Below are 14,374 nucleotides of genomic sequence, written 5' to 3'. Positions count from 1 at the left end.
ACCTGTACTGTTGTCTTGTGTCTTTCAGCGTCAACGAACCGGGGAACATGTCTTACGTGAAGGAGACTGTGGATAAACTGCTCAAAGGTTATGATATTCGTCTTCGGCCAGACTTTGGAGGTATGTCTGCTGCTCCTCATTCGCCCCAAAGGCATCTCCACCTTAATGTTTGATTTGTGTTGTCCATAGCTAACTTTCTTCTGTGTATTTCAAGGTCCACCGGTTGCTGTTGGCATGAGTATAGACGTGGCCAGTATAGACATGGTGTCAGAAGTCAACATGGTGAGTTATGTTCAAATCCTGTCATTGTTTGGCTTATTTGTGGTGTTAGTGGAATTCTGCTGACTGCTTTTTACTATCAATACTGCACAAATGAGGTGCTCCTCTAAAAAAACGACCACTTTATTTTAAGGTTTATATGTTGAAAATACTTTATTCCTTTATAAACTAATAATTCTCTAATGCCTTAAACTGTTCCACCTATTATTAAGTACAAGGTTTGGGTTGCCAGATTGCGGAAACAATCCTTTTATCTGGTGTTTATCCAATTGAGATTAAAAAAGACAATTGTTGCTAATGCGTTCATAAATCGTGGGCTTAGCCGTCATATCAGCGGTTGGATATAGCGCAGAGTCATTTTATTTTTCACAATAATTCATCCATTCATGCAGCTGTGAAGCTTAATAAGTTGATAAATGCATTTTGCTCCAGATGGTTCTGCCAACTAATCTGGCAACCCTGAATTTGTTCTTATTAATAGCTTATTACAGATCTATATGTCATCTGCAAATTACTAATTAACCATAAATAAAGCCACTAATTATAAATGCTGCCTTGTCTGAATGTGGTGCCAAAGAGGGTACCGAAATGAATCTTTACATGCTGGCAACCCAAAACCTGTTCACGCTAAAAAAGAATGAGCAAATTAAGAATTAGCCACTAATAAAGCCGCAACTTAATACTCAGAAACACATGATTAAAGTTAAGTTGTCAGAAAGTCTCATCAAACCTAGAGAAACATTACAACACACACAATAATCTGCAGCATCCTCTTAAGGCTCTTTGTGAACAGAGAGCAGTTCACTGAGGCTTTCTTCCATTGTCGAGAGTGCTTTGGTCATCTGCTGTATCAGATTATGGCTCGTTGTTTGGTTTTACATCCTGGTTCAGCGGCTGTGCGACTCGAGCAGATGAACTAATGGTCCCGTTAGAAGATGAGGTCAGTCAGTTCTTCTGCCGTGTCCTCTCCTTTCAGATATGAAAAAACAAGCTAGACCTCCAGATGAGTGTGTCAGTGTGCATGTGTGTTGGGGCCGGCACACCACGGGGCTCCACAGTTTAATGCCTGTATGCCATCTATCATTGGTCTGAACTGCTGACAGAGCTTGATGCTCTGTCACATGATGCTACCGAGAGGAAATAGCCCCTGACATGCTGTCCTGACAAGTATGCGTGATGCAATGTACCCGTGGTGCATTTTAATGCATCTCTACGCAGCAGCAGCAGCAGCAGCAGCAGCAGCAGAGTGTGGCTTTGTGTGAAGCACACAGCAGCTGAACACTTACTGCCAGTGACAACTGAGACTCATAGTCTGTAAACAAGCAGTTTGTCATGTTAAGTACTGTGGTTATATAAAGAAAATACAGTTTTTTTTCTGCATATTTAATTAACGTTTTGGATGTGGATTTTTAAAATGACAAAATATGACGTTAGTGAAGCAGATGAGCACAGCAGAGGTCTTCAGACTCTGAAGCGGACCTCCACAGGGGGCCAGGAGGGCTGAGGGGAGGTGTGGATGAGGAGACCATAAGACAATTAGTCCGTTTAGAAATCATTATTCAGTCAACTCTAAACACAGACATGATCTTCATACTTTTAGATTCAGTGTGACACACTTACTGAGGATATCGTCATGTACACATCCATGAATCCATTTCAGAAACAGAGAAAAAGTCGCCTTTTTATCGTCTTTTCTGAGGCTTTTAAGGTTTTTTTCAGTATCAAAGTAATCCAACCATAGTTATCTGAGCATTCATGTGTATTTCACAAACTGCTGATAGCTAATTCAGCATACTTGAGAGAAGAAATTAGCCAATTAGTGGGGCTGTTGGGGGGAAGGGGGGCAGTTGTTTCCGTTCTGTGTGAGGGGCCTGCAGGGTCCCTGGAATACAGCTGTACATATAGGAGGACTAATGTCCTTTGCTTGACTGCTTCACTGTTCTAATACAGTACATGAATAATGCACCAGCCTGTTATTGTGGACATGTACAAAGTTTGACTTCTCACCGCCTTTGATTCTAAGAAAATAGACAAATAAACATATTCTTTCTCATTCATTGGCCTTGAAAATCTAGAATCCGTTAACTAAGTCTCAACTTTTAATGGGCCAAACCTAATTTCCACAGCAGAGACCACGCCCGCTTTTAACCCGAGAGCTGAGTCTGCGCGGCGACGCCACGCCAGCGTGAAAGCATCGGGCCTCCCCAGCGCCGATCATATCGGACTGTCTGCTAATGCTTCTAGGTGTGCAGACGGGACAGAGGACATGTCCTCCTCATCGCTGGACGAAGTGGACACATCTAGAAAACACACTCTGCCATTGGCACTTGAGCATGTGCTGAAAATGATTCAGTCATGATACAAATGATGGGACTGCGTCCCGTCCACGACGCGTTATGTTGTCTGATTTGGCAGATCTGTCCACACCGTCCTGCAGGAACCAGCAGGACCACTAATCACTGGTCAGGCTGCTTTAATATACTGGACTCTGCTGTAACTAAGCAGGCAAAGTGACCTCACGTCAGCACTGCTTCCATTTATTTGTTTGTTTAATGCGTGGAGCTATAGATCAGTTTGATCAGGGTACCCTGAGCAGCCAGCACCACCAAACGCGGCGGTGCTTTATCTGCGGTCCTTTCTGTCTAAGCTGCGTCCCCTCCAGAGGGCTTTGACATTTCCAGCTTCTTCTTCTCACATTTTGCTCGCTGGAGCATCTCGGTGTTGATGGAGAATCCCTCTCATTGAGGTACAGCATCGTGAAAAGCTGCGAAACCTCACATTAATCACAACTCTTTGCACATTGCAGTTGCTCCTTCGCATTGTCAATCATCTTATTAATAGCCCCGGCCCTTGTGAGCAAAATGAGCTGCCATGCTTGGTTTTAACTGGATGTCCCAATCAGTTTTTGGCCACAGTCCTGATGTGAGTGGTTTCATATTGAGTATACTGAGCCAAATCTGAACCTGTAGCTGAATCTCACACACCTTAATTTCAGGAGCTGTTTGATCCAAATGCTGACGGCCGTGATCCTTGTAAAGTTTAGTTGGGTATAAATGTTTGTTTTTGCTTTGTGAATTATTGCCGGTGTTATTTATTGGCAGTTTCACTAAAAACCTCACAGCTCTGTTGGTCAGTCATAAATCTTCAATGCAGTTACTCACTTTAAATATTTCTTTCTTCTTAAATGCCGTAAGTCACATTATTCTGAAAAGGAAAACAGGCAAAACATCTGTATTTGAAGCTAATAAGAGACTCAAAGGCACAGAAATGGAAGTAGGACAAAAACGCAGTTTAACGTTACTATGAAGCTATAAAAATCAGCTGAGGTGAGAGGAGAGACGCAGGATGTGTGTCTGTTCTTCCGCTCATTTGAATATTTGGAGATGATGACCTATATCTGCAGCAGCTTCATCGCTGCTGTTACTTCTCACACTCTTCAGACCCTGATTCTTGGGTTTCTCTTATTGCCTTATTGTCACGGCTCCAGCCTTGTTTCTAAAGACCTTTGAGGTGTTTGAGTGTTAAATTACAGCCTCTCAAAGCCAGACTACGTATTACAAGCTCAGTTTTCACAAGATTCAAGTCTGCTGAGAGTCTGTGGAGCCGTGCTGATGCGTTTCTGACCCGTCACCGATGCATGAGAGCGTTCAGATGACGTAACGACTCCGAACTTGTGAATGAAGCGTAATTCCACGTTTGCATCTATTATGGCCGTTTGTGTTTTCTCCGGTTCAGAGGCTCATTGTGCTAAATCGTTGGTGGTGGAAGTTTGACATTTCCAGAGCAGCTGTCACGTCATTCCAGTTTGATGTGTGAAGCAAACACAAATGACAGCCCGGTGAGTGGCGAGTCCGGCGTCCAGTCACATCTCTGATGACTTCGTATTGATGTCTGACTGAAGATGAGAACTGTCAGTCATCTATTGTACCGCTTGATTGGAAAGACATCCGTCCTGTGTGAAAGCTGAGCCTCGTGATACCACACTGAGAGACGTCAGCAGACGTTTAGAGGAACGCTAAACTAAACGCAGCGTAATCTGTCTAAATATGAAAACGCTAATTACTCTACATGATGGTGGATCCTAAACTATCAGCCTCTCTGAAAAGTCTCTGGCTCACCTTTGAAATGCATCGATTGCTGATTGGTTGCTTGTCAAGTGTATGTTTGTGCACATGCATGGTCGCATGTGTGTGTTATTTGCAGTAGTTTTTAATCTGTTAATAGGATCAGAGACTGCATTTAGTAAATCAGTGCCGGCGCTCAGTTTAGAGTCGTGCTTTAAGAGGAGTGGGAAACAGACAGAGCAGATCTGCATTGCAGTGCATGTCCTGTCTCTTTTTATATACTTCAACAAGATCCTGGTGGAAGTACGCCTCACATGAAGTCCAGAGCAGCAGGAAAGTTGTGTTTCTCTGAGCTCTCCGCAGTCCAGCCGCACTTTTCACAACCCACAGGGATTATTGAGTGATGATCAATGTTTCTTGGATAAAAGCCATAAAAGCAGACCCTCTGTTAGTTTGAAATGTGACATGATCTCAAGCTGTGTCAGTAAAACGTCTCCCAAAGCTTCCAAAACAAACACGCTGAAAAGTGATGCTCGGGGGCCCTCGAGGAGAGACCTGTGGTTGCGGTCTGTGCTGCAGCGTCGGATTCCCTCACACGGGCCGGACGAAGAGAAGAGCAGAAGAAGAGAAAACTTGGCTCAAGATCAAGTTCATCTCTCTGACTTTTAGCTGGATGCTTTTCCATGTTCCACATACCTCCCGCTGAACCACACTGTTCTTTACTGAGCTGAAGTTTTCTCCCCGTGGGTATCAGGCAACTTTACCAAAAGTAGTTTTAGAGCGAAACCAAAGACAGACTTCCAAAAAGACTCTTTAAATCCGCCCGGTAACTCGTCTGTTATTCAGCCATAGGAGTAAACATAACGAGTTGCAACCTGTCAAACCTTTAAATGCTTTTTCTCAGTATTTTACATAAATGGCGCCAAAATTATTTTAAAGCGCATTGCTGTTGCTAAGCTAAGCTAACCGGCTAGCCATGAGAGTGGTATAAATCATATCAGCATATCACTGAAAATGTTGACTACAGCCCGACCGATACTGGATTTGTGGCGCTGATAGCAATCAATATTTTGGACATACGGATCCCTCACAGAGTATTTTATTTATTTATGTATTTTTCTGACCATTACACATCCTGAGCCGTGCATTTTAAAGCGTTCTCTGCTGGACAAACTATGTAGTAGTGATACTTTTTCTAAATTACCTCAAACCTGTATTTCATTACTGCATTTTTTTCATTATCTGCCAACATACTCTGTAATAAGCTGATATCAGCCTGTCTGCCAGCTCTAATGTTGCCTCCTGAGTCCGAGCACATTGTTGTTAATGGCTGGACTGGGCAGCCATAGAGTAGTTCTTTACCTATTGTATGTGTTTTTGATTTAAAACGTGTTGTCTTATGTTGTACTACATGTATTAGATATTTAAAGGAAATGCAGGATACAGAGCTGCAGAACTTGTGTGGAGTGGAGAGCAGAAAGGTGTCGGCGGCTTGCTTTCATGCAGCCGAGTCACACGAGGTTTTGGCCCATTATAGCAGGATGTGGGCGAGCTGCAGAGCTTGTTGTCTAGGAAATGAGATTATTAATATATTTCTGTCTTTACTCGCTCCTGTCCTTTTATTTTTAGCTTGGGAATTCAGATTGGTCTGTCCTTTTCTACGCTGTTGTTATTTTTAAAACTCCAACCTAACCAGACGTTGGTGTTACACAAGGAGCAAATATTTGTGTATTTCATTTTTTCGGGATGGCGCCTTCAGATGTGAGTTTCTACGCTTTTTAAAGAAGCGCCTGTCCAGAGACATAAAGCACCATGAACTGTAAAGCAGATCCTCCAAGCAGTGCTTTACACATTTATTCAGCAGCCACAGTGTGAGTCAGCGGGAAGACGGATCCATCAGGTGCTAAAACAGCCGTCCATTTTTACACTTTAACATTATCCACCTTCTGCCTGGAGGAAGCATTACCCTTAAAAAACTCATACTACAGATGTTCCCCCAGATTTATATTGAAGGGCTTACTTAATAAGTCAGCCTCATAAAACACCAAATAGCCTCAGGCTCCAGCTACTCACAAGGTAAGGAGAAGTCAGCTAGAAACACTGGAGTAGCCCTCCGTATACAACATGCTGAGCTTTCCTCTGTGCTGGAACAATGCTGCATTTAGTCTTACACAATAGCGGGATGTGACCCTACAGGAACATAAACCCTCTGTGCAGCAGAACCGCTCTCCTCGTCGCTCTAACAGGGTGCTTAAAATAAAAATGGAACTTCAAGTGCTTCTATTGAGTTGATCTGCCTGATTCAGGGGGAACTAATTGTGGCGGAAACACTTTTAATTTATGCGGTTTATGGGGAAAAAAGTGAGGAAATGCTGAGGTGACCCCCAGCCGGCATACGATTCCTTCATGTTTTCAGAGCATCAGAAATGTTTTAATCACAACGCGTGCAAAATCACTGATTATTGATATATTGGTGATAGATGATCACAGCTATAGGTTTTAAATCTATCTAATTACCACCATGAATACATGTTCTTGAAGGAGAGCATCTTAATTCATCACCTCATTTTAGATAAATAAAGATACAGGCTGTCGTTGTTATGAACACATGGCCTGTAATATTGTAAGATGCACCCACTCATGAAGGCAGTTCTGCTCATTTCTCAGTCAGAAAGCCGTCTTCTTGGATTTTTACGGTTGACTGATTCTCTAAATGTAACTAAAATGACAGCTTTTGACTTTTTCATCTCAGGAATGAAAATTGGAACCGAAAAGTTTTCTTTCAGCTCGTCTGAGATCCGGTGTTTGTCACAGAACCAGTGACGCTTCCTGAGAGAATAACGTCTGACTGAACTCCTCAGTAATCGAACAGAAACAGGTTTTCTCTTGAGCCCCCGTCCCTCCTCTCCACAAAAATAGCTCACCTGCGACTTTGTTCTTAAGATAATAGTACTTACATGCAGTCTGCTATAAGGTGGTGGCAGGAATGAAATCATTTCATGAAAGGCTTTGTAAAATGTTGTGTGGGAGGATGCAGACGCTGAAATCATCAAACGCATGGTTTGTAAAACATACATAGTACACTTTTGAATCCCGCTGGGAACACTTAGCTGTCTTATGGAGAGATGAAAAGCCCCCCTCTTGCACGGGGCAAGCATCTCTGAGTGCTATTCCTGTATTCCCAGCAGATATCCTGGTGTTAAGTTGACGTAGACGATGTTTGACTGGCACACAGTAACCACGTCTGAGTATGAGAGCGTGCACTCTGCGAGCCGAAGATGACGCGACAGTCTCATCCTCCCACTGGGCCTCATTTACTCACTGGTGCTGAGAACAAACCTCTTTCTGTCTCTTGTGGTCTACATATCTGACAACAAACAACTCCACCCTTTAGGCTGACGAAACACACATCAGAGTGAGGAGGAGATACGTGTATTTTCAAAGTTTAAGCAAGTTGGCATTTTGAAATCCTCCGTGGGATGATCTTTGAAAGCTTTTGGTTATCAGATATGGCGACTGGTAATTGCCACATGATGAAATATTACCCTCAAACTCTGGAGACAGGCAGCACTGAAAGTTAATTTTCAATAGAGCTGAGGCGTAATTCAATATTATCCTTAATGACTTTCAGTGGAATCGTCAATATGAACATATTGCGTTAGCGTCTAGTGAAATTCTGTTGAAAGCAGAAGCAAGTCGTAATCAGAAATGGAGCGCAGCATTAGTTCCGGCAGTGAAGTCATGTTTGCATTAGCTGATTGGCATCAGCTGATTCACAATCACTTCCTCATTCACCAGCTGTGGGGCTGTCAGCTGACTAGTAATGTCCAATCACGCTAATGCACCGCACCTGACGCTTCTCACTGTGACTCTGCTGACAACCCTGTTTGCCACCACAGCTCCCTCCATCTCTCCAGCCTCCTCGTGGGTTATGATTTTTGGATTTGTCGATCTAACTAAAATTGGGCATCTCATTGGGCACAGAACACCACCAGCAATATATCTGTAATAAGCTCGTATTAGCTAATACTACTAGCTGTACTGCATAGCCTCTCAAAGCGTGTGACCCTCAGAAACATCTTGTGCGGCCCCCGAACCTGACATGAAATGCATGCACTGTACTTTAATCATTTGTTTTCCATTTAAATACTTTCACTTTCAATCTACATCTAATACACCGCTCAGCTGCCGCGTCAAACTGCGTCCTAACGAGGTTAAGAATGACAACTTCCTGGTTGCAGGGTAACTAGCAGCACATCCCAAATGTGGAGAGCTTTACAGAGCGTGATGACAAACAAGTGGGAGCGTCTCATTTCTAATTCAAACAGGAAGTGTTTTAAAAGTGTTATAAACGAAACAGCTTTATAGAAAGCTTTACAAGTCTGATGAAGGTAATTAGATAAACAACATTGAGTTAGTGTGTGCTGTAGTTATGATCATAAAGCTTCTTTTTGTCGTAGCAACGCCTTTCGTTGGACAAGCGTTGGCAACACTGACCTCCAGCGTCGCTGCCAGAGGATGTTTCCCAGTACAGAAACTGTAAACCCTCTGTAGAGAACATGCTGAGGCCTGGAATAGAGCCCTGTGGGATCCAGCAGGTTACTGGGAGCCGGAGGGTGTACTGTACTGTGTGCACAGAGAGAATTGGTGTGCTATAGCTTGGTTTCTGAGATGCTAAAACAGCCGTCAAGGTAGTCAAGGACAACTGCTGAGGTGGGATCTGAAGATCTAAAACAGACTGAAATAGCTGTGGTCCAGACGGTTGGTAGATGGGCTCCATCTCTGCAGCCGAAGAGCTGTTGTGTAAAGCTGAGCTGATTCACCCAGCCCACACCTCTGCTGCAAGTGGGAGAGGGCGTAATGAGGGCATCTTCTGTTCACAGGGGGTGAAGGAGAGTTGGGAGGGCGAAGGCATCTCTGAAGACGGGTTTTCTGAAAACATACTGTATTACATTGATTACAACAGAACCTGCACCTGCACCAGCATCTTTAAAAACCATGTCTGGCTTTCTTTTTCAGAAGCAGAAATGTCATCAGGAGTGTCATTAATCTCATTTTTTAACCGGCGAAACACTCTATGTAACAAAAAGGCAGTTAAATGGATGAAAGCCCGCACAGTTTCAGTAACTAGAGGCATATTTTTTCACATAGGGGAGGAGAATAAATACATCTTCTGACTGTACACACACACGCTGAATTATTCATAGGAATCAATACTATATTATATTATACTGTCAGTCAAATGGCACAGTGTAATTCACTCCAAACACAGAACAAGCCCACACTTTGTCAGCCATGCATGGTGCAGCTGCCCCTTTGCACCAAGGTGTGTTGTGTTCAGTGTAATGAGAGAGTCAACAAAAATAATGAAACGCTTTATGTTGTCAAAATGAGGTCAGCAGTTTCCTGGCTGAGTCGTAATAATTAGTTTAGTGTAGAAAAGTAAAAAGAAGCAGATATTGATTTTCATATCCAAAGGAAATCAGGGCATTTTTGAACACTTTATTACAAATATGTTATTGCAGCAGAGGATTGAAATGTTGGTATTTTCGGCACGGGCCAAGTTTTTGTTTATTTCCTCAGACCTGCTTATTTATTTAAGAGAACATTAGTCAGCAGAATAAAGCCAAGTGAGCTAGTAAAGAGCTCCATTAAAGGCCTGGAAAAGCTTTTGTGTTTTGATGGATCCACTTGTGGAGCTAACTGCGAATGAACGCCCAATAAATTATTGAAATAGCCTCAAGTCATTGCATGTATGGCTGGTAATATGTAATGAAATCTATCAATCTGTCTTTCTGTCTATCTGTGCTTGAGTATATGCAGTGTAGTTGTGGCATTCTGGTAAAAGTGGTCAGTCACGAAGCTGAAACCTGGCGTTGATGCTGCGCCTGCAGTAATGGAAATCCATAGTCTGAGGGCTAGTGCCAGTCTTGTACACAGAGCAGCTGAGAGAGGTTTCTCGTTGAGACAGGTCTTGAAATATGGTCACCCAGGGCGGACTGATGAGATGTTTGACAATTCTATAAATATCACTTTGTTAGAAAAAATACATCCCGAGCTCTGGGCTGCATTCAGTGCTGAATTTAAAGCCTCGCTCTGGACAACGCTGGCCTGAAGAAACTGCAAACTTGTGAAACGAATTGCATTTATTTGTACTCTATCTGCCGTATAGTATCACTACACAATGCTGTTTCACCTCCCACAGGACTACACGTTGACTATGTACTTCCAGCAGTATTGGAGAGATAAGAGGCTGGCCTATGCGGGGATCCCTCTCAACCTGACGCTGGACAACAGAGTAGCAGACCAGCTCTGGGTCCCAGACACCTACTTCCTCAATGACAAGAAGTCCTTTGTTCACGGTGTCACTGTTAAGAACCGAATGATTCGACTGCATCCGGACGGGACTGTTCTCTACGGCCTCAGGTGAGCATTGTTGTTCTAAATAAACTTATTTCAGTGGACTCCATCAGAACTTCCTGCATGTTTAGCTGTCGCCTTGATACGATCAAAATGATGCCCACTTTGTTAGAGCATCTTTCCTGAACAGATGCAGCCCGAAGTGCTTTACACATCAGGATTTAAAACAATGTTAGACCAAAAAGAACAGTGTAAGCAAAACAAAAACAATAACAATATGATAAAACGTTAAAAACAGTGTAACCAACACTATTGATAAGAATACAAAGATGTTTTTTTTGTTTTAAGATCCAGGCTGAGAGTATTTCTCAGGTTTGAGACATGAAAATGTGGGAAACATGATTAACTTATAAATTAAAGGCACCATGAATGAAACTCAGCACTTCCTCCAGAATTTTCACATTAAAAGCTTTCCCTTTAAAGACAGGCGTTAAATGTGGACAAAAACATCAGGAAGTGTTGAGTTTTGTTGACGCTAGCTTAGCATCAGTCAAGAGTAAGGTAAAGAAGAATAGATTCATTTGTATAATCTGTGAAGAACAAGAACATGAGAGTAACATAGTGGTGTGTATAATATTACTCTGTTGTTGTACTGATGGACGTATTGTTGTGGAACCTGAAGTTTGTTCATGCTAGCGGCGACCCCGGCCATTATTTGAATAGAGGCTATTATATGAGAGTTAACCCTGTGTGACTTCTTCATTAATTCCCTTTCCTGAAGGCATTATGCAAGACAATGTGGAATAACTACATGAAGAAGGATACACTCACATTCACGTGTCTCATATCCTGATGAAATCCGGATTTGATACACTTTCACCAACACACATACTGTATATGCATCTCCATTAGCCCGATCGGAAATCTGACTGGATGAGTCTGGGTTCTCCTCTGCCTTCACGCACTCCAGCCTGATTTAATTGAGAGCTGTAAAGATTACTGTATGCATCTCTGAGAAACGGATGCATTTACACATTTTCAACATCTCACACCACCTCCCATGGTGGTTTTAACGATTGGCTAGCAATCCATCGCTAATGCTTATTGGCTGCATTTACTCTTGGCTTTTACGCTATCACGTAGCTATCCAATCTGCCCAAGACGCGTGAAGTGGCTAAGTGTTTTATTTGTTTTGTTGAAGCCATCTAAGGTGCAGTTCTCACGACCTCACGCTAATTACAGCAGGTCTCTCACCAGCTAATATCACATAGCTTGTCTCATACGTTTATTTGGACTGCAGCTCAGGACTGGATTCACAATATAACACTTCGGCTCTGAAAGGCCTGCTATTAGCAGTAATTGACAAGGAGTCTGACTTCCAAACAAATAATAATGAGCGTCACTGCATTGCCAAACTGTTTGTGTCTCGCTGTAATAATCTGCTATTTGAAATTTGTTTCATCTCAGACTTTAAGGGAGCACTTCTCTATAAATCTGCTGCTGTATCTTCCTCTATTTGACACCATCATTTCAAACAAGGTCACCAAAGTAACGCGTCCTGTGCCTTCCTTTTGGCTTTGTATGACTCAGAATCACGACGACGGCAGCCTGCATGATGGATCTGAGGAGGTACCCGCTGGACGAACAGAACTGCACTCTGGAAATTGAGAGTTGTAAGTTTAAACCCCACATCTTGTGCTTGGTAAAGAAATACAGTGGACAGCTGCACTTTTTCATCCCTTAAAAATATGAACAGCGCTGTGATTCTCATAAAAAAGTTCTCACACTCCTCATCTTGTGGAGACAGAAACTGCACAGACTGCTGAATTGCTTTCAATTTATTAAGCTGTCGTACCTCATTGAGATTGCTTGCTTCACCCTCCCCAGTCAGAGCTACAGTGTCTGTCCAGGAAGCTTCTGACCACACGGTGATTTCCAAACTGGAGCACATTAACGATTAGTCCAATTCATCAGTCTTTGATGGCATGTTTGGTTATCTGCGCTAAAACTACTGACTGTTATGGATCCCATGCATGTGGTTTAAGTGTGTCTGCCTGCAGTGACACACATCCTTGTGCAGATTTACATCTCACGCAATCAGCACTTATAGCCAGTATGTATGATTCATATGACTTACTGTAAATCAACTGTAGCTGTTGGGCCCCCAGATTTCACTGAAGCAAATAAAGATATATTATTAATTTTAGCCCTCCAAACAAGATGAGACGGCTGCACTTTCCGGCGCTTTTCCTCTCGTAAGAATCACACCTCGGCTTGTTTGCTGTGTCCCTGTTTGCAGATGGTTACACAACAGATGATATAGAGTTTTACTGGAAAGGAGGAGACACTGCTGTGACCGGGGTGACGCGAATCGAGCTCCCTCAGTTCTCCATAGTTGACTACAAACTGGTTTCCAGAAATGTGGTCTTTTCCACAGGTGAGTTTGTTTCACCTTCCTCACTTTTGATAAAAACTCCACCTGCACCAGCGCTCATGTTCAGTCATGTCCTTAAGGCAGATGAAAACCTTCGGTATTTTAGTTCGACACTCAAAAACTCGGCTAACCTGCCTCATCAGGACTGTGTGGGAGTGGTTTTATCAGATTTGATTGACAGTAAGCCTAACTACCCAAGACCTGTCAACAGATTTTAATTCAGTAGTTGCTCAACCCTGACTGATGCGCAGAAGTATGTGGCATCAACATTTTGCCAACTCTAATGTCAAACTTTTCTAGCTTTGGCAGAAAACTGTCCATGTACATGTTAGACTTTCCTGACATGGAATAATAATGGAGATGCAATCACTCCTCTATCACTTCAAGATCCTGATAAAACAAGGGGGCCTGTACTCACAGTAATGCAGTGTATTCAAGAGGCAAAGCACCAACAGCATGAATTCTTCTCTTATTGTACTAAAAATCCAAAACTGTGATTATTCCCACAGCTGAATTAATGACATGTAAGATGGATATTGTCCAAACGTGTCTGTCTAATACTCAGAGGACGATTAGATCTCATTACGATCAGGGTCAAATCTTGATGCAGATAACAGATGCTTTTAACATCTTCTCAGTACTTTAGGTGGATCTAGCACACATGGACAAACACAGATGTGTGTTTACTCTCTCAGCTTAGAGAAGTAAACAAACAGGGCAACAAGGCCACTTGAGTGGACGGTCTGTTGTTTCAGGTACAGTTTCATCCACAGTGATAAGTTCGTTCACATTCGTTCATTCAGTAAATTATCTAAAAATGTTGCTTATTAATGTCAAACACCTGTTTTAGTCAAGTTAAAGGACCAGTGCAACATTTTGGGAAATACACACTTTTGCACTCTTTGTTGGAGAGTTAACTGGAGAGTTAAAGGAGAAGACTGATAATCTCATATCTGTATGATAAATATGAGGCTACAGCTAGCAGCTGATTATCTTAAATTTAGCTTAAATGCTAGCTCTGCATAAAGACTGGACATAGGAGGAAACAGCTAACCTGTCCAAATCTGAAAGTACTAAAATCTGTCCTCCAGCACCTCTAAAAGTCACTTAATACCACATTATATGTCTGTTTGAATCATGGAGAAGCCAAAGTGTGAAAACAGGCTAGCAGGTTTCAGTCTAAACGTTAAGCTAAGCTAACTGCTAAGCTTGCTGTAGTGTCATGTTAATCGTACAG

The 14,374-nt window shown here is 42.5% G+C and overlaps 1 protein-coding gene across 4 annotated transcripts in view; it reads left to right on the top strand.

Moving 5' to 3' along the window:
* Positions 1-14,374, top strand: part of gabrb3 (gamma-aminobutyric acid type A receptor subunit beta3) — a 44,886-nt gene that overhangs the window by 19,737 nt on the left and 10,775 nt on the right. For all 4 annotated transcript variants that reach the window (XM_070960932.1, XM_070960935.1, XM_070960936.1 and 1 more), the window contains 5 exons: positions 29-120; positions 215-282; positions 10,549-10,769; positions 12,294-12,376; positions 13,003-13,140. In XM_070960932.1, coding sequence (XP_070817033.1) covers positions 29-120; positions 215-282; positions 10,549-10,769; positions 12,294-12,376; positions 13,003-13,140 — 602 coding nt within the window. The remainder of the gene's footprint in view (positions 1-28; positions 121-214; positions 283-10,548; positions 10,770-12,293; positions 12,377-13,002; positions 13,141-14,374) is intronic.

Source organism: Chaetodon trifascialis, chromosome 4, assembly GCF_039877785.1.
Source record: "Chaetodon trifascialis isolate fChaTrf1 chromosome 4, fChaTrf1.hap1, whole genome shotgun sequence".
Lineage (NCBI taxonomy): Eukaryota > Metazoa > Chordata > Actinopteri > Chaetodontiformes > Chaetodontidae > Chaetodon > Chaetodon trifascialis.
The sequence above is the reverse complement of the archived record's forward strand: the minus strand, read 5'-3'. Positions and strand labels throughout refer to the sequence as shown.